The 18,406-nt window shown below is 45.7% G+C and overlaps 1 protein-coding gene across 7 annotated transcripts in view; it reads left to right on the top strand.

Moving 5' to 3' along the window:
* BCAS3 (BCAS3 microtubule associated cell migration factor) overlaps positions 1-18,406 on the top strand; it is a 300,365-nt gene that overhangs the window by 268,216 nt on the left and 13,743 nt on the right. For 2 of the 7 annotated variants that reach the window (XM_066563443.1, XM_066563444.1), the window contains 2 exons: positions 11,318-11,485; positions 16,751-16,816. In XM_066563443.1, coding sequence (XP_066419540.1) covers positions 11,318-11,485; positions 16,751-16,816 — 234 coding nt within the window. Of the gene's footprint in view, positions 1-11,317; positions 11,533-16,750; positions 16,817-18,406 lie in introns of all 7 variants that reach the window. The other 5 variants (XM_066563445.1, XM_066563446.1, XM_066563448.1 and 2 more) reach the window with 4 other exon arrangements.

Genomic DNA, 18,406 nt, shown 5'->3' with positions numbered 1-18,406 from the left:
ATACTCCCATGGAAGTCACTGGGGCTGTTTGCATGCTTATAAGTAAGTATATGCTTAAGCTGGCTCAGGACCAGAGGTCTCAGTGCTTTGTAGGTCCAGTCCTTGCTGGAGCTCAGATAATTTGCTCGTGCAACTTGGCACAGGCTTTTAATAAATTCAGAATCGGGCCAAAAAAATTTATCTTCCCTGCCTTGGAAGGATTACAAGGAAACAAGTTGAAGGTTTTGTTGAGTTTTTATTACTTTCTAAACATAAAATTTCATGTTTCTCTGTAGTCCTTAAAGAAACACATTTTTTCTGGTGTTCTTGGGGGGATCTAGAGACTTGGAGTGAGCAATTTCCAAAATGCTCAGAGCTGATGGAGGAGTACCTGGGATGTGCTGCCTGGCCAGGGCAGGAGTGGCTCTGGAGGTCCCATCTGTGTTTTCACACCTTGTATGAAGATGTGGCATTGCACTGGGTTGTCCTCAGGCAGATTTCATTGTGGTCACCTTTGTGAGTTACTTAAACCTCGATGTTCCAGCTCTTCCCTGGAGCAAACAACAAAATTCTCTCTATCAGCCCTGAAAACTCATTTTGCCTCAGTGCTTTAGGGGTATTTTGTAACCTCTTCTCCATCCCCTGATCTTGGTCACTCAGTTAAGAAGTTGCTGAAGTTGCTGAGTTTCCAAACCAATTCCTGAAGTTAATGGTGCTGTATCCTGCTCAGCTGCCCCAAACACAAACATTTCCATCAGTCTGGTTTAACACCTGAATCTATCTCGGGCCAGGTTTGAAATATGTTAAAATACTTGAGGGGAAACTGTAATTCCAGCAGGCTCTGCTCGTCCTGTTGGATATAACCTTAATAAATTGTATGGCAATTCAGATTTGCTCCAAAAGTGGCATCATTAGGAAGAAGCTCTTTCCTGGAGGGATGGGCAGGCCCTGGCACAGGGTGTCCAGAGAAGCTGTGGCTGCTCCTGGATCCCTGGAAGTGTCCAGGGCCAGGTTGGACAGAGCTTGGAGCACCCTGGGATAGTGGAAGGTGTCCCTGACAATGACAGGATGGAACAGGATGGTCTTGAAGGTTCCTTCCAACCCAAACCATTCTGGAATTCTGTACCTTGTGCCGCAGGAGCTGGGCACAAAGCAGCAGGAAGAGTCACCCTGTGGCCAATTCCCAAACACCCAGAGGGTGCCTGGTGTTTGTAAGTGAGATTTCTTTATCCATGTCCAGGCAGTGATTAGACAGTAGCTTGGAACCAGCATGCACATTATCTCACAGTGAGGTAAGACAAATAAATTACAGCTTGGAAGCCCCGAGTGGGATCACTGATCCACCTTAGGAAAATATTTTGGTTTCTGTTTATAAGTCAGCTGGGTTGTGAAATGTTTCATCTGGGAAAGGTGATATGAGACCAGAGAAATATTTGCTCTTTTAATGCAGAAAATATTCCAGTTTCTCTCCTAACGGGTTGTTAGTGATATAAACCAAATTTCTTCTTTCCGGAGCCTCGGTGCTCAGCTGCTTCCCCACAGATGCTCTGCTCTGAGCTCTCTCCTGTGCTGGCTGACAAGAAACTGCCCATTATCTCCCCTTGTTTGTGAACATCTCTCAGGCTGCAAGTTGCTCATAAAGAAGAAATGACCCAAGGCCCAGCAGAGCTCAGTGTCCTGGCAGCCTGGGTGTGCTGTGTGGAGGATGCTGAGGATCCTGGGGCAGGGTTTGGGCACAGAACCACACCCATCCCTGCTGTGCAGCTCCATCCAGCTGGGATGGGGATGGGAAAGCCTTCACTCCTCCTCTGCAGCAGGTTTCAAACAGGTATCCCCAACATTCAGCTACAGATAAACTCTCCCCACGATGAACTTGGCCTTTCCACACTCTCTGTTGCTATTACACAAGAAGGAGTCTCCTGTTACAATTTGAGTGATGTATTAGTACATAGCACAGTTCCAATGTTTTTTCAACACTAAGATTTTTTTTTTTTTAATTCAAACGAAACAATCAGAATTAAATTCCTTGGCTCACACAGTCACCACTAAGGCTCAAGCAAGATGACAAATCCACGCTTGTGTCTCAAAGTGTAACATAAGATCTCAGTTATCCCAAAAACCCCAATGAGTTGTCAGATCTTTCCTTACTTGTGGGTAAATATGAGCCCTTTCTAATCCATTATGTGTCCTTTGTATGTGTGTATATGGCTATGCATTTGCACATGCCACGAGATTGATAATAAGCAAGATAAATCTGTTTTCTTAAGGGAAGTAATACATTATTGCAGCCCCTGCAGTGGAATTGGCATCTTCCTACCTCGTTAAGACAGGGTATGACTGCAAACCTCTTCCCAAGAGCTCAGAAATGACTTGGCATGTAAAGGAATAAGGATCATTATGTGGTGTCACAGAAATACCAGATGTATCCTTCCTGTATCTCACACAGCGTTTTCCCCACCGAAGCCAGCACAAAAGGCTTTAGCATCCTAAAATCGCTGCTTTTATTCAGAGGAGAAGTCAAACAAAATAAAGGCTGGTCTAAAAAAGCCTCCATTGAGATTTAATGGAATTCATTCTGTGTTTAAATTTCCTAGGCATTGTTGAAAATCTCAATAATCATCTTATTGTAAGCTTAGCTAAGTCGTAGATCTTTGGAGAGTGGGAAAATTTACTGGGGGGGAAAAGAAGTTACTGGATTTTCTAATTTTAACCAGGACTGAGAATTATAAGCATGTGAATACCACAAGAAAACATTTCCAACCTTGCAAAAAACTAAAAAGTGCTGAAGATCTTTAGTGAATCCTTTTTTAATGAAATTTCCAAACCTGGAGGTTGAAAGAACATCAGGTGAAGTTTTTTTTGCTGTGCAGATTCATACCTGGTAACTCAGGCTTGTGCAGAGCCCTGGGTTCTTCAGGACACTCTGCCTTATGCCAGGATTAAATATAAAGAAATGTTAATCTCTAAGGGGGCTTGGGGCTGGTTGTAGCATTCCTGATTTTTTCCAGGCGTTCTGATCCTGTAGAGCATTAAAATATGCACAAATCTTGCTGTTCAAGGGGGAGGGGGAAAGTTTTTTTCTTAGAAATTAATTTTATTACAAAAGGGCAATTTTGTTTTCAAAATCATAATAGCATCCAGTTATACTGTAGATTCCATCTCTTTTTGCTTTTAGGCAGCTAAATAAAGAGCATCCAGTATTGGAAAAATGCTCTCAGCTGACTGTTCAGGGCACTGTGTTCCTCAGGCTGTGGATGAGCTGCTCCTTCTCTGTGGGTGCTACTTCTGGCAGTGCCCACCTGTGCCCACCTGTGTCCCAGCTCCTTGTGTTATTCTTTAAGGCAAGATGACAAAGTTTTGTGCTTCTGGTACCGCAGAATTCTGCAAAATATTCCCAAATTCTGGTACCACCACACAAATTTCCCTGTTGACACCAAGCGCGCGTTTTGTTGCATTTTCTCGTTTGAAGCCCTGCTTTGGGTGGCTGTCACATCCTGCCTCCAGTTTTTAACCCATCCTGTGTCCTTGCACTAACCTCCCTGCCCTGGGGAAGCCAGGAGCTCAGCAAGGGCTGGAGGAATCCTTGGCAGTGCTGGGGGAGCTTTGGGGGGCTCTGTTCAGCTTTGAGGGCTCTGTTCAGCTTTGGGGGCTCTGTTCAGCTTTGGGGGGCTCTGTTCAGCTTTGGGGGACTCTGTTCAGCTTTGAGGGCTCTGTTCAGCTTTGGGGGGCTCTGTTCAGCTTTGAGGGCTCTGTTCAGCTTTGGGGGGCTCTGTTCAGCTTTGGGGGGCTCTGTTCAGCTTTGAGGGCTCTGTTCAGCTTTGGGGGGCTCTGTTCAGCTTTGGGGGGCTCTGTTCAGCTTTGGGGCCTCTGTTCAGCTTTGGGGAGCTCTGTTCAGCTTTGAGGGCTCTGTTCAGCTTTGAGGGCTCTGTTCAGCTTTGGGGGGCTCTGTTCAGCTTTGAGGGCTCTGTTCAGCTTTGGGGGGCTCTGTTCAGCTTTGGGGGTCGCGGGGCTGCGGCGGCACCGGAGCCCCTCGTTTGGTGGCCAGGTGTGCTGGCAGCAGGAATCTGCAGTTGGATGGCATCTGACAGGCACTGGGAGCATTCAAGGCAAAGGCAGAGTTTAATAAATACACTTAATCATTTATGTTTTGACCTTAGCCCAGACTCGTAGTCAGACACAGAGAGCTGGAAACGCACTTTGTCAAGGCTGCTCTGGCAAAGCAGGGCAGCCCCGCTCTGAGGAAAGGCAGATCCTTCAGAAAGGAGAGTAAAAGGTCAGCACTAATCCAAAAGGACAAGCAGTGTATGTCTGTGTGTATATTGGGTTTCACATATGAAATCCAGTCATGATAAATCTGATGGCTTTAGAAACATCTACTTTGATTAATGAAAACATAGTTCCCATAGACCATGGGTTTCATACTTCAAAGTTCCCCTGGATTTAGAACCTTAGGTTTTGCTTATTCATATAACATGCAGGAAACTATTTTTAAATGAATAAGGGAGTATAAAAAAAAATTTTTAAAAGGCAAATGTTTCAACATCGGTGGTACAGATAGGCTGGATAATAAGGAGCAAAATTAACAAACAACAGATATTTTATTATGCATTTTACAATAATGTTTACATTCTTTTCTCTATATTTGTTTTTCCTTGAAAAGATTTATGTATTTATAAAAATATCTCGCTGCTCCAGCTCTGAAAATTGCAGCCTTGCTCGCATTTGAAAGCCTTCAAGGACGGCTGTGATGGCTGGCTGTGCTCCTGAGCATCCCAAATCCCCTGAGCCCCTGGTTAACCCCTTGTGCAGGAGCACTGGGGTATTGGGGAGGAGGAGGAGGGTGAGATGGCCATGCACCACAATCCTGGACGTCACCAACACTGCCTGGGCCACTGTGCTGAGTTTGTGGCCACGTGGGCAGTGGTTGGGCAACCTCCTCCCTGAGCATCCATGCCCGGAGCTGCTGGGCACGGGGCTCCCGAGGCTGCTGGGCCCAAACTCATCTAGAAATCCTGACAGAGGGTTAAACAGCACTTTTGTTTACAAGTCTGTGGTGCTGAGGAGGGATGAGCAACTTCTCAGCCTGACTTAGCCAAGTGTTCAAAGGCATTTGGAAGTGTTGGTTGCCTGTGGGACTGGGTACCCCGGCTGAAGGCTCCATTAATTAAATGCACTCACAGGATATAGAGCTGGTGAGTAATGTCCTGTTTATAGCAGAACTGTGAGCAGTTCTGGAAAAAAAGAAACCCTGTGGGAGGGAGGATGACAGGGAGCAGAGTCACTCCAAAGGCTGTGGCTCCTGCCACAGTTTCCAAAGGCAATAATTAACACTCACACCTCGGTGTACCGGTGTTCTGTCCCTTGGTACCTGCTGTGCTGTGGGACAGAGGGGTGGCAGCAGGTGAGCCCTGCACAGGAGAGGAGCAGCAGCACGTGCCATGAGCACAGAGCCACCAGATCCAGGGCAGCTCAGGGGGATGTTGCTTCTCCACACTCAAATATTTGCTTGGATTCCCCTTCAAGTGCTCAGAGCAGCCGCTTTGTGGCATTCACAAAGTTATGGCACGGAAGGGAATTGGCAGAGCCCGTAGGAAAGTTGAACCTTTCATGTTCAAAGGAGGTGTGTGCAGTTTGACTCACTGCTTTGGGCCAGGAGTTTCCATGTGCTGGTTCCTCACACGCCCGGGGGGTTCCCGCTCCTGGCCAAGGTCACCAAGAGCCCCTCCAGAGTCCACTCCTGCTTCTGGAAAGGGCCAGGAGAAGCAGGAGAGGGGATGAGCAACCCTTCTGTCCCTCCTGGTTGCTCCTCAGGGTCTGACATCACGCAGGGTCAAGGCATCCCATTGATCAGGGTGCATCTTTTATCAATTAAAAGTGGCAGGTCCTTTCCCCTCCTCTTCTCTCTGGTATTTTTGCTCACACGTATGTTGCAATATGCAAGGTGAGGCTCAAAACTGTCAAGCTCTTTAATAGAACCATTACTATATTTTTGGAGAACGTTCTCTTTTTGATTTACTGTTCCTTAGAAGACAGGAAATGGAGCTACTTGATTTCATATTTTAAACAAAGCCATCCAGAGGTTTAATGAAAAAAATTTCCCCTGGCTTTTGAATTAAAGAGCTATGGTGAAAGATTTAGCTTAGCTATTTTGACTTAGAAAAATAACACACTAGAAGCATTAAAACATTTTGTAAAAATACTTTTTACTACTGGAGAGAAGAAGTTTCTCTGGTTTTCTCGGCTTTGAAATGAAAGGACATTTCCAAGCTTTAGGGTGGGTTTTCTTTTCCTTTCTTCAGTAAAATTTATTTTGCTTTTATATTAAAAGCCTTGAAACAATTGCAATGCTAGAGACAAATCCTGTGTGTCTAAGCAAGGTAATTTGGTGTGAGTAATGACAGAAGCCTTTGCCATTAATAAAATGCAAGAAATGTTGAGCAGAAAGATGGGAACCTGATTCTGCTCCATCAGCAGTGGCAAGAAAAAAGGGTGGTGCTCCTTGAGAGGCAAATATCTGTGGAAAGAAAGAAGTTGGAGATTGATTTCAAGCAAAAATTAAAGTTTTATTAGGAAAATACTGTGTATGAAGCAGAATTAGCTCAGAGCATTTGGGCTGGAATTGCAAAACAAAGCACTGTGGACCTGTACGGTCAAGACAAGGGTCCTGCTTGTTCCATTTGGGTGATTTGGGGTCTGGGGTGAGGCCTGGATATCATACACAGGAGGCTGATGATCTTCATTCCCACCCAGTTTCATCTTCAATAAATAAAGCAGAAGTGAGTGTTCTGCAGGCTTGAAAGCACCGTGCAATAGGATGAAATATTGACACAATTTTAAGTCAGTAAGATTTCTTTTCAGTGAATTAATGAGATTTCACCAGGATTTCACAAGTAATTGCCAGCCTCACATAATGCCTGCTTTGCTCACCCTTGAGCTGTTCCTAAATGAATTTCTCCTTTGAGGTGGGGCCTGTTCCCCACCAAAGCTGTGTCCAGGCTGGGGGACAGAGGGAACTCTGGGTTCCCACGTCAGGGGCTGGCATTGGTGGCTGTCAGGAGGGGTCAGCAGGCTGTCAGCCTGCCTCCCCTCAGCCCTCAGCAATCCCTGGGATCAGCAGGAGCTTTCTCAGCCCCGTGGGTTCCATGGTTCTGCTCTGGCTTTGGCCATTCTGAGGGCAGGAACTCTCCAGCCAGGTTTGTTTGTAAACTCCTCGCTGGCCAGTGATGGGGAATTTGATACCTTATCAAGTGAGATACTGGGATTGAAAAGGGGAGAGTGAGGCAGCCAGGAGGAGAGATTGCAATATAATAAATAGCAGAGATAGGCTGAGCTGCTATCAGGGGAAGTTTAATGCCATTAGCCCGTGTGCTGTTGGGAATGATGTATGCAGGGAATGATGTAGGCAGGGCAAAGCACCCAAAGGCTCCTGGCAGCAACCAGCCCATTGCCATGTCACACTCTCCAGAGTCACTCTGCAAGGTGTAAAAATACCCAGAACTTAATTCTGCCTTGAAAAAAATATTGAATTCTTTTACTCTGCTACATGTGCTGTCTGCTGATGCCCTGGCAAGAGGAACAGGAAGGGCCATGACAATAAATCTTGTTTTTCTTGACACAGTTTTGTTTTACATCAGAGAGGGACAGAGACAGGGATTTACAGGAGGAAGGAACCTGCCTGCTCAAGCCAGGTCCCCTTTTCTACCCCCACATCCTGAATAACCTGAGTCACACTCTGCATGTTCAGCTTTACCTGGAACCCATTCTGTCAATGTCTGTATTGAAATTGGGGGGAATTTGTGGGTTCCACTGCAGCACAGAGCAGATGATGGTGCAAGGACCTCCCCTGCCTGATGCAGGCAGAGTGATCACCCACGGGCTGCAGTGGTGGCTGCTGGATCCCAGCTGGATGTCTGGATATCAATGCTCTTGCCAGATGTGCGCTGCTACCACGGAGAAGGAGTGAAAAGGGAGGAAAGATAAAACTACAGCTTCCCCAGCCCTACATTTTTTTTTAACAAGCAAACTTTCAGTGCAGTTAATCCCTCTAACCTGCATTTGCATTAACACTTGCAGCCTCACACGTTGCTGCTAAGAAGTTTTGGCAGCTCCTGGCCCTGATTGCAGAGGTAACACTGCACTTGTCTCCTTTGCTCTCACTCAAGGATCTCAGGAGCCAGAGCCCAGCACTCCATGAAGTTTCTCCCTGTACACACAAGCAGGCATCTTGGCAGAGCTTCAAAAGCCATTTGCCTTATTATTCATATGTCTGCTTATAGGAGCAGAAATGCTCCCATTTCTCACTTTTGGAATAAGGGCTGACACCAGGAAAGAGGAGATTTCTCATCTCTGGCACAGCCCTGCAAACCTGTGGGAGCTCATCGTGTCCCTGCTGCTTCCCTGGCGTTTGGGAAGCAGGTTTAAAAGTCCTGATCACTCTCAGGGTACATGAACAGCTCTGTCAAAAACAACTGAAATCCGTGGGGTCTTGGAGAGGGGTTCTCAGGGCTGCAAGAAACTGCAGAAGGATGACTTGGGGGAAAAAAACCCCAAATTTTGCTTTTCCTCCTGCCTTTAGGAGAGCTGACATCATGAAAATGCTGTAGAGATTTAAACATCATCGCAATTACTTCGCCTCCTCCCTGCATTTTCTCAAACAAGCTTCAAGAACCCTCACTTTAAAACAAATTAGTAGACTGGAGCAGCCTTATAAATACAGAGAGCCATTAAAAGTTGAAATATTTGGTCGTTCCTCGTCTGGGTTGGAACTGGGACTCATCCAGAGTTCAAGTGTGGGCATCACAGAGAGCCACGGTCCTGTTGTGTTGAGGTCCCTCTCAGTGTTGATGGTTCTCTAGTGCCAGGAATCCACTCCCCTGATTTGCAGAGATCCCTCTCAGTGTTTTCTAGAGGTCCCTCTCAGTGTTGATGGTTTTCTAGTGCCAGGAATCCACTCCCCTGTTTTGCAGAGATCCATTTCAGTGTTGATGATGTTCTAGTGCCAGGAATCCACTCCCCATTTTCTAGCGGTCCCTCTCAGTGCTGATGGTTTTGGTTTTCTAGTGCCAGGAATCCACTCCCCCATTTTGCAGAGGTCCATCTCAGTGTTTTCTCGAGGTCCATCTCAGTGTTGATTGTTCTCTAGTGCCAGGAATCCACTCTGCAGCCAGGCCAGCAGATAAATCACCGCCGATGAAATTCAGGAGCCAGGAGTCACCAGTGCAGCCCATATAAATCCCTGAATGCCAGCCCTGGAGCTGCAGCCCGTGCCATTAGAGCTCAGAATTATCAGCCCCTCTTTGCTGATGGATGGATTCACTGGCTGGCCGAGTGTTTACCATCGTTATCAGCCCGTGCTCGGGGCGTTATCAGAGGAAGGGCCGCCTGCCGCGGGGCTTGGTCTCTCACCCTTTCTATTACCACCTGTCAGTGGCAGGGGGTGTGCTGTGAGGCTGTACAGTCACAGACTACAAGTGTAGATAGTTTCTGACGGCTGATCAAAGGGGAAAACCAAAGGGCTGATAACAAGGACGTGTTTCATGTACTTTTAACTCTGAGAAACATTGGCATTTGCATTTTTTCCCCTCGCTAGGCTGGCAGAAACCAGGCACAATAAACGCTGCATATTCAGTTACCTAATAGTGGAGTAAATGGTATGTGCTTGAAGGAACAAAGCATAACTGTAATCTTGTTCCAAGTGGGAATGATTTAAGTAAGCCTTTGCAGAAGACTTGCTGTATAATAAAGGAGAATAATTTTAATTTGTACTTTGAAGTGATCCTGAATTCAGAATCTAATCTTTGCATTCGGCAGAACATCATACCCTGCTGCGAATGAGGTAATAACTGCAAGTCAGAGAATTATTTGAAGGATCTTTTGTAGGTACGTGCACTCCCTCACAAGAGGCAGAGTCTTCAGTAGGGGCTGCTGGTGAAAAAGCCTCTGTTAGAGCACGTTTGAGCTAAAACTTCCCAGTGCAGGAGCAGAGAAAACCCACAGATATCCCAGACTGAGGGAAGGCATCCATTTGTTCCTTTGTCAGACACAAGGCAGCTCTGCCTCTTCTCTGTTTCAGAGCAAGAACGGGAATTTAGGTAAAATTTCTGCCCATTAGCAAGGACAAAATGACTGTTTCCATTGTCCAAGATGAGGAGGGGGAAGAAGCATCTTAGCAGTATTGCAGTGGAAGTTTAATCAACTTAAAAAATAATTCCTATTTGTCTAACATAAAAATACATGCATGCCATTCACATTTGTGTTATTTGCTGCTTTCCCGACTCTCTCCAGTCTGTATTTTAAATTCAGTATGTATTCATTATGTATTTTAATACCAATCTGTATTTTAATTTCACCTTTTTGATTACAGCTGCTTGTTGGCTCATACTTAGGGCTCTACTGTGCTGTGTTGTAACACCAACCTTTAACTCATGTGCTAAAATCAGCTTTTCAGGCACCCAAAACACAGCACACACAGGAGGAGGTTGGTGCCAGGGTGTCTGTTATAGATGGATAATGAGATGATTGGCTCTTGCAATTAAAAGATAACTATTGTGTGAATATTAAGAAAAGCTTTAGTGCTGTATAGTTATGTTATTGTAGTTTAGATGTCCTCTGTTCTCCCCATGGTTCTCTTTTCCCCCTGTATTGTTGCCATCAGACAGCCTGGGTTGTCTAGGACAGGTACAAAGAAGGCTGCACATGTGTCCCTTACCTGGGGCAGTGTCACTCTTGCACCAGGGTTGGGGCAGGATTGTAGCAAAGGCAAGGAAGGCTTTATTCAAAAGAACCACGTGGTTTTTATAGAGTGGTACGATAGATTCTATTCTATTGGCTAACTAACAGAAACATCTTTCTCACAGCCTGTCCTTGAGAGGAACAGAAAAATAAAGTAGAAAAACACCACCTGCAAATTGTTTATAGTCAAGAAGTTATCACATCTTTCCAGCTCCCTAAAACTTCTCACAAGCCACTGTGAGAAACACTTGCCATTTCTCCCTCTCTCTGTCCCATGGCATCCACAGGGCAGGTGGGAATGGCATGGCAACACCTGAGCTCCAATCCAGTTACAAAACAGTGTCCACTGATAAATGGCAAAGAAGAGCTGACTGACAGACTTTGGGAGGGGCCAGGGCTGGCTGATCAAACCCCAGGGGTATAAAAGCCTGAGCATCCCTCTTGAAGATGAACCAGCCACGTAGTGTGCACGAGGGGCAGCTCCCAGCGCTGCGAATTTTTTCCTTTGTTGCATTTTTGTCAAGGTTTAATAAACCTTCTGAAATTTTCAAGGCGAGCAGTGGCTTCCCCCAGTGTCCCACACGTGTCCCCTCTGTCTCTGTCACAGGTGCCTTCGACCGGAGCGTGACGCTGCTGGAGGTGTGTGGGAGCTGGCCCGAGAGCTTCGGTCTGCGCCACATGTCCTCCATGGAGCCCAGCGAGGAGGGGCTGCGCGAGCGCCTGGCCGACGCCATGTGCGAGTCCCCCAGCAGGGACATGGTGGGATCAGGAACAGGTACAAAGAAGAGGTGTGATCAGAGATCACGTACATCTCACCCAATGGTGATTTTGATTTAATTTTTTTTTTTTTTTAAGTTTCGCTTTTTTTTCTCTGTACGCTCCTCTCTCTCTCTCTCTTTCTCTCTATTTGTGGGGATCTCAGAAGTCATTTCTAAAAGGAAGTTAGTGGTAGATCACATAAACACAATCTGAGATATTGGCACATGAATGAAGCTTCCTTATCATATAGCTGGGACAAGGGCTCTGCTGCATCCCCTCCAGTGCAGATTGCTGCCCTGCTCCAAACAATGCCATAATCACACATATCCTCATTTTGTGTCGTGAATGGAGCCACTGTGAAGCGCTGGTTCTGTAATCCAAATTAATCCATCTTCATCAGTGTCCATTATATTGATAAATTGTATCATCTGTTTAAGTAAATGGAATGGCACATCAGAGATTAGGCTGTCAGGAGGGGCCCCGTGGTAGGAGATGCTCAGGAATTAAAGCACAGTTACTGCAGGTTTATTGTCCCCATCAATTTCGACTTGTTCCAAAAAATACCTCCAGTAAAAACACCTCAGAGTGATGGTGGCCCCTAACATCAGCTGCCAACTCACTTGTCACTCTCCTGGCAGCTTCCCTGGGAAGGCAAAAGAGGAGAAACCAGCAGGAAGGTGTGGGAATGCCCACCTATGGATCTTTCAGGAAGAGCAGGGGCTGTCTCTTCCTTTTGCTCTTGCCCTCATGTATCACTGGGGGTCTTGTGCTGCTCTGAGCTCTCTCTGCTCCTCAAGAAGTCTCTCCCATCAGGGCTCATCCTGACTTTGCTCACTGTGGAGCAGGTACCAAACTGCAGCAGCTTCCCAGAGCCTGGAGGAGGAGGATGTGAGGAGCAGGATTTTAGCCCTTGTCTGTAGGTCCAGGCAGCAGTAACCAGGCTGAGTGGTGCAGAAACCCCTTCATAACCCAGCTGGTCACCTTGCCAGCTGTCCTTCCTCTGATTCCCATCTTGAGAGAGACTAAATCAAAGGATGAGTTAGATTTGGAATTAACAGAAAGGCTTGGTTGAGCACTAAGGGTGTGTCTGCTGCAGCTCTGGTGCAAATCCTCACCAGCTTTTTGCCTTGGCCAGGGCACTTCAGGAGTCCATGACTGCAAAGCTCCACCAGTGCACTGAGGATAGAGATGCCTCACATTGCTGGTGTGGACTTCAATCAGCTCATGTCTGTAAAGGGCTGGGAAGGTGGAAAAAGCGGGCTATGAAAATAGAGAAAAGCACATATTTCATCACTCACTGACCCAGGCTGTGATCAGTGTGAACTTTGGGAGGGTATCCACTGCTGATAATGGGTCAGCACCCCTCAGGCTGTGTGTGGAAGGGGAAAGGTGAAGGGAATACCTCCTCTGAAAGCTGAAGCCTTCCAGATGTGCCAGGTTAGGGTGACTGACTGGCCTGGAGCCTTGACAGTGTATTATATTGTAAACCAAGAACTTTGTCAGAGACAGAGCTCTGTATTTTCCTTCCATTTTCACCAAATCCAGCTGATGGCAGCCAGTGCCAGCTCCTTTGGCATAAGATGAGGCTCACAGTCCTGCAGGTGTAAAGACAGAAAGGAGCTGTTTATAGAGATGCCATCACTGAGTTAATATTCATCCAGAGAGATTTCTCCCAGCCCTTGCTCCAGCCCCATAAATCTCCCTAATGAGTGTAAGATAGATGCCATCTCAGAGCAGCGATTTTACGCAGCAATAATGAGTAACATGAGCACTGACCCAGCTCACCCTATCCCAGCACCCTCCTCTCCCTGTCATTAACACTCTCTGCTGTCCTGGGACTCTCTCCACCACTAACACACTTTATTCTCAGGATTTGGGCATGTGGTGACTCAGAGCAGCAGAGAAAACCTGGTGATAAGAGGGTGAACTCCCGTGCCCTTTCCACTTCCATCCCCTAACAGCTCTTGAGCTGTTCCTCTTTAGCAGACAGACAGAAAAAGTTCTCTCCTGCTCAGATGTACCTGGAGAGCTGCACTCACTGAGGGAGAGGGCTGGAGCTGGCTGCCAGCACCATTCCACCACAGGGCTCTCATCTGTCTGCTGCTTAATAAATGGGCAGAGATAAGTGTGGAGCTGCATTACCCTCCCTTCAAAAAAGACGTGTCTTTGTTGGCTCATAACAAGTAGGAGAGTTTTCACTTCCCTCAAACCACTTATATCATAACCAAGCTTGGCTGAACTGAATTATCTTTGAAAAAACTCAATTTTCCTCCTTGGGTTCTCTGCTGCCCACTCACCACAGTGAAATGACAGCAAAGAGTTCAGCAGAAAGGACACTGGAAGTTTGTTTGTTGGTTGTTGATTTCTGTCTTGCTGCTTCTTTCAAAACCAGTGTTTATATTTCTGCATTGGACTCAAAATTGTGGAATTTATAATCCTTTTAATAGTCCTAAAATAACTTAATTTATTCATGCCTTTATGTTTTGCATGCTTTAACCCCTGATTGTGTTCCATGGATTCTCTTCAGTCCTTAAATAGATTTTGCAGAGATTTAACAAAACTTGCAAAATCTTACTCAAACTTCAGCACAAATTAATGAACATTTCTAGCTGGGAATGTGAAGATTTGTGCATGGCAGTGCTGGGGTCCAATGTGTGGACACAAACTGGGCAGTAGGGTGGACAGTGAGACTTCATCAAGTGCTCGACTGGTCCTGACATGCACTTAATGGCAGGAGATAAATAGATTCTTTTAATGCCTTAACTGTTAGGGCATAGCTGACACGTAGGTTTATATAGAAATCAGGGCTGATAGGCTGCAGGGGTGTGCAGGAAGTGTGTGCTCTGGGCAGCTGGCATTCCCACAATCTCTGTTCTGTACCTGCCCTGTTGCATTGGGGCTGGCAGCACTAACCCTGGCTCTGGCTACTGCAGAGGCAGAAATACCCCAAGGTTGGTCACAGCACAAATATCCAGCTGGAGGATGCTGAAAACATCAGGAATAATCTGGCATTTGCAGGAAGGGGGATTAGATGGGGCTGTTCCACCTCTGACTCCGTGCCAAGGGCTGTCGGACAGAGGGTGGGAGAAGAACCAGGGCTGGAAGCAACCCCCAAAAACCTCCTTTCCTTGTGACCTAAATGATAACTGCAGTTGTCCAGCTAGTTGGCTTGATTGGGAAACCAGCTTTTCCCCTTGTTATCCAATTATTCAGATGACCCATGTCTATCTGAAGTGGAGTCTGCTGTACATAAGCTGTCAGCCCAGATACACATTTAATTCCAAGAAAGGCATAAATTGGCCAAGATGCAAAAAAGATGTTTTTGCTGTTCCAGTTTCTGTCAAACTCACACTGAAAAGAAAAAAATTATGCAAGTCTAGACACAAATGTTAGTGGTCAGTGCCCTCTTTTGCTTGCAAAGCTTTGTTTTCAAGCAGCTACAATATTTACATTACAGTGCAGTTCTTAAGTGTGTGCTGGAGCTTCATATTGCATTCCCTCCCCCAAAAAAACCACCCTAGGACTGTGATTTATGAAACTCTGCTTCCAGAAGACAAATCTCTCTGACAGGATTCCACTCAGACTGGACAGGAAGAAATTATCAGCTCAGGCTAGAAATCTTTCCCTCCAAAAATACTGTAATTAATAAATCCTCTGCTTCACCTATTCCTTCAGCAAGTTCATTTTTTAAGCTTTCCAGTGTATTTTGATCACTTCTAGGCTTAATATTTGAAATCAGCCTGTAGTAGGGGAGCAGCAGGATGTTTTTTGAGATGCATCTTTCTCCCAAAACTCCTGCAAGCCTCCAAGTCAGCCTTCACCCACGGGAGGCTGGTGGCACAGGGAGGAGCACCTCTGGCCTTCAGAGGAAACTGCCTGGATTCCTTCCAAATTTCATCAACAGACTCATAATGCGCTGAAGGAAGCTCACATGTTGAAGCAAACTCTTTAACCTGATTAATGGGATGTAAGTAAGTGGAGCTAATTAGATGTGCTGTTAGGGAATGGCCTGTGGGATACCCAGGACTGGGGCTCTGGGCACTTTGGGTCCTGGTCCCCAACCAAAGCCCAAAGGCTGAGCCTAACTTGGGTCTGGACACCTTTGAGCTTTGCAGAGGGGTGGTTTTGGAACCTTCCTGTGAGATTTGGGTGCTGGAAAAGGGAAGTCACACATTTCCTGGAGTGCCTGGCTGAGGTGGGAAGCAAAGGGAGCAAGGTGGCTCCTGTTCAAGGACCATCCTTCCTGGGGTTTTGTCCAGAGGAGAAAATTTCTGTGCTCACAAGCTTTATTCAAAGATCAGCAGCCACCTGGACAGTGATGTACTTGTACATTCAGGAATAGGATTAGCCCTTTCTAGAGGTAGAGCTTTCAGTGGTACCTTCCCCTCCCTCTCTCCTCCCTCCCTCCCTTCTTTCCTTTCCTCCTTCCTTCCTCTTTAATTTTTCTAAGACAATTTTCTCCTTGTCTCTCCTCAGCTGTGTTTTATCCTAACTCAGACATGGGCTACAGATGCACAGAGCAAATTATTTTCCCCCTGAAGAGCATTTCTGCCAGGAGATTTCTGCATAGGTTCAGTGCAAAACCAGCTTGGGCAGCAAACCCAGTGGTGGATCAAATAACATCGATGCTAAAAGCAGCCTTTGAACTTTCACAATATTCATCCCAGGGTCAGAGATTAAATTACCCCCTCCAATAAGTCTGGGAGCTCAGTGCAGTTCTTCCTACAAAAGGTTTATTTGGATGGGCCTGGTTGAAAAGAAAGGAAATTTCAGGCTCTTTAGGAGCCACCATTTGGGAAGTGCTGGATGAGAGGAGCATTGGCTTTGTGCACATTTTGGGATTTCAGGCACTTCAGTGTGGGATTTTTACTCTCCTGTCCAAGGGAGTCCCTGAGCAGCCCCATCCCACAGCTCTGGGCAGGTCCAACAAGGGCATTTTTAATTTCCCAGTCATTTCCCATGTCTCCAAATCCAATCTTGCCACCAGCTCTGGGAGGTTTTACTGGAATTTCTTCCAGGTCATACATTATTTAAGGGGGAGGGGGTGTGAATGCTGATACTATGAATATTTCTGATGTGAATTCAGGTTTATTGCTGTTTGTAGAAAAATTCTAAAGGGAGCACTGATGCCACAAGACACCTCTGACTTTCTGCCATTTGATAACAATCTTGATCAACTGCATTTGCTTATTATCAACTGTGGTGTGGGGAGATTCCTTTTCTTTTTCTTCTTATTAAATCAAGGCCTTTTTATTTAAGAAATATTTTATTTTTGATACAGACACAGCCGGTGAAGTAGCAGTAAAAAACATCACCACAAAGAGGCACATGGCTTTGAAATGTTTTGGTATGTAACATAACTGTATTGTTATCAGGTCTTAACTTTTGCACAGAGAGTATTTTCCCTTGTTCTAAAAGCAAACCCTCTCTCAGCTTTCCAAGGGCCACATACCTAACATGGCCATAGGGGGACAAACCAAAAAATATCAAAGTGTCTCAAGTCATTTCACAAATAACATTGTTCTGTTGCTCTCCTTAAATGAACAAGAGTTTCTTTGATTTTTTTTTTTTTAAGTCAAATTTAGGATTCTGCTGTTCAGAGCAGAGAGGTCACAAGGCCCTAATGTATTTAGCATTGACTGCCCTCTCTTGTAGTGCGTCTATTAGTCAGTAATTTGATTTGTACCTATTCATTTGCAGTCCCTGCAGGAGCTCTGAGCTGGCCCCAAGTATAATTGGTGCTGTCTCTATTTTTACATCATTAGATTAGCCCCGACTCCTGGCCACTTGTTGTCTGCGCTTGTCTGTCCATTTATACAACCTAATGTAACACAAAATTCATTACTGATCACATTACTTTCAACTCTGAAGCCAGCTTTGTGATAAACATTTTGTTAACCCTTCCCTGCCAGCACACAGACCTGGGGGATAAATGCACTTTCCCCTCTGCAGGAAAAATCAATATCATAATAAAACAAAGTGCAGTCACATTCCTGGATTTGTCATTCCTCCCAGAGAAAGAAATGGGGAGGAACATATAGGAGATGACTAAATGGTGTCTGCATCCAGGCATCTCACTCTGCTCGATATGAAATGAGCTCAGCACTGTCCTTTCCACTGGAATATAAAGAAGTGACACGAGATAGGGCCAGCACTCAATTTAAAACTTAATTTCTTACTCATTGTTCTGCAAGTGTTTTAGCTCTTCTGGTCAGGCTGTAATCAGGTTATGACATTATTGGAACTGGACATTTTTCTTCCAGTGCTTTGTCTCAAAAGCAGTGAACAGAGACACAGTTCCCTTTTTTCCTTGCAGATTTGCTGCTGTGTTGGGGTTTTTTTGTTTGTTTGTTTGCTTGGGGTTGTGGTTTTCCCTCCTAATGATTAAGCAAATTAACTGCAGCACTCCAGAATTTCACAGGAAAACTCAAAGCTCTGTCCTGTCTAGCTTGGCTTTGCTCACATTTAATTGTCTGCTGAGTCCCTCCTAAAGCATGAAGCTTTTTGCATCCCTGAGGCTTCTGCTGGTGATTCCAGGGGCAGCAGGAGGAGAGCCATGGTAGGTGTTCCACCAGGGCTGAGCATCCTCCAGCTCTGCTTGCAGCATCCTGCCCACGAGGTGATTCCTGCTACCCAAACATGTTTTGGTGCACGCAAAAGCTGTTGGGTTTTTAACAAGTTTTCTAAATTCATTTTCTGTTTGCACAGCTTGGCTTGGAAATCTGTTATTTTGGGTTTTCTAAATATTTAGAAATATTTCTCAGTGTTTATTAAATCTTCCCTTTAAAAGTCTGAGGCCTGAAGCCTGCCCCACACCGAGCGGTCCCACACTGGGAAGGGGGCAGGAGACAAGGGGATTTTTCCATCTGTAATTCCTATAATTACCTTGTCATTCCTTTTAGGAGTCTTTCTATGGTGTTTTTGTGTAGGATATGAC

The sequence above is a fragment of the Molothrus aeneus genome, chromosome 20, assembly GCF_037042795.1.
Source record: "Molothrus aeneus isolate 106 chromosome 20, BPBGC_Maene_1.0, whole genome shotgun sequence".
NCBI classification, from domain to species: Eukaryota; Metazoa; Chordata; class Aves; order Passeriformes; family Icteridae; genus Molothrus; species Molothrus aeneus.
The sequence above is the reverse complement of the archived record's forward strand: the minus strand, read 5'-3'. Positions and strand labels throughout refer to the sequence as shown.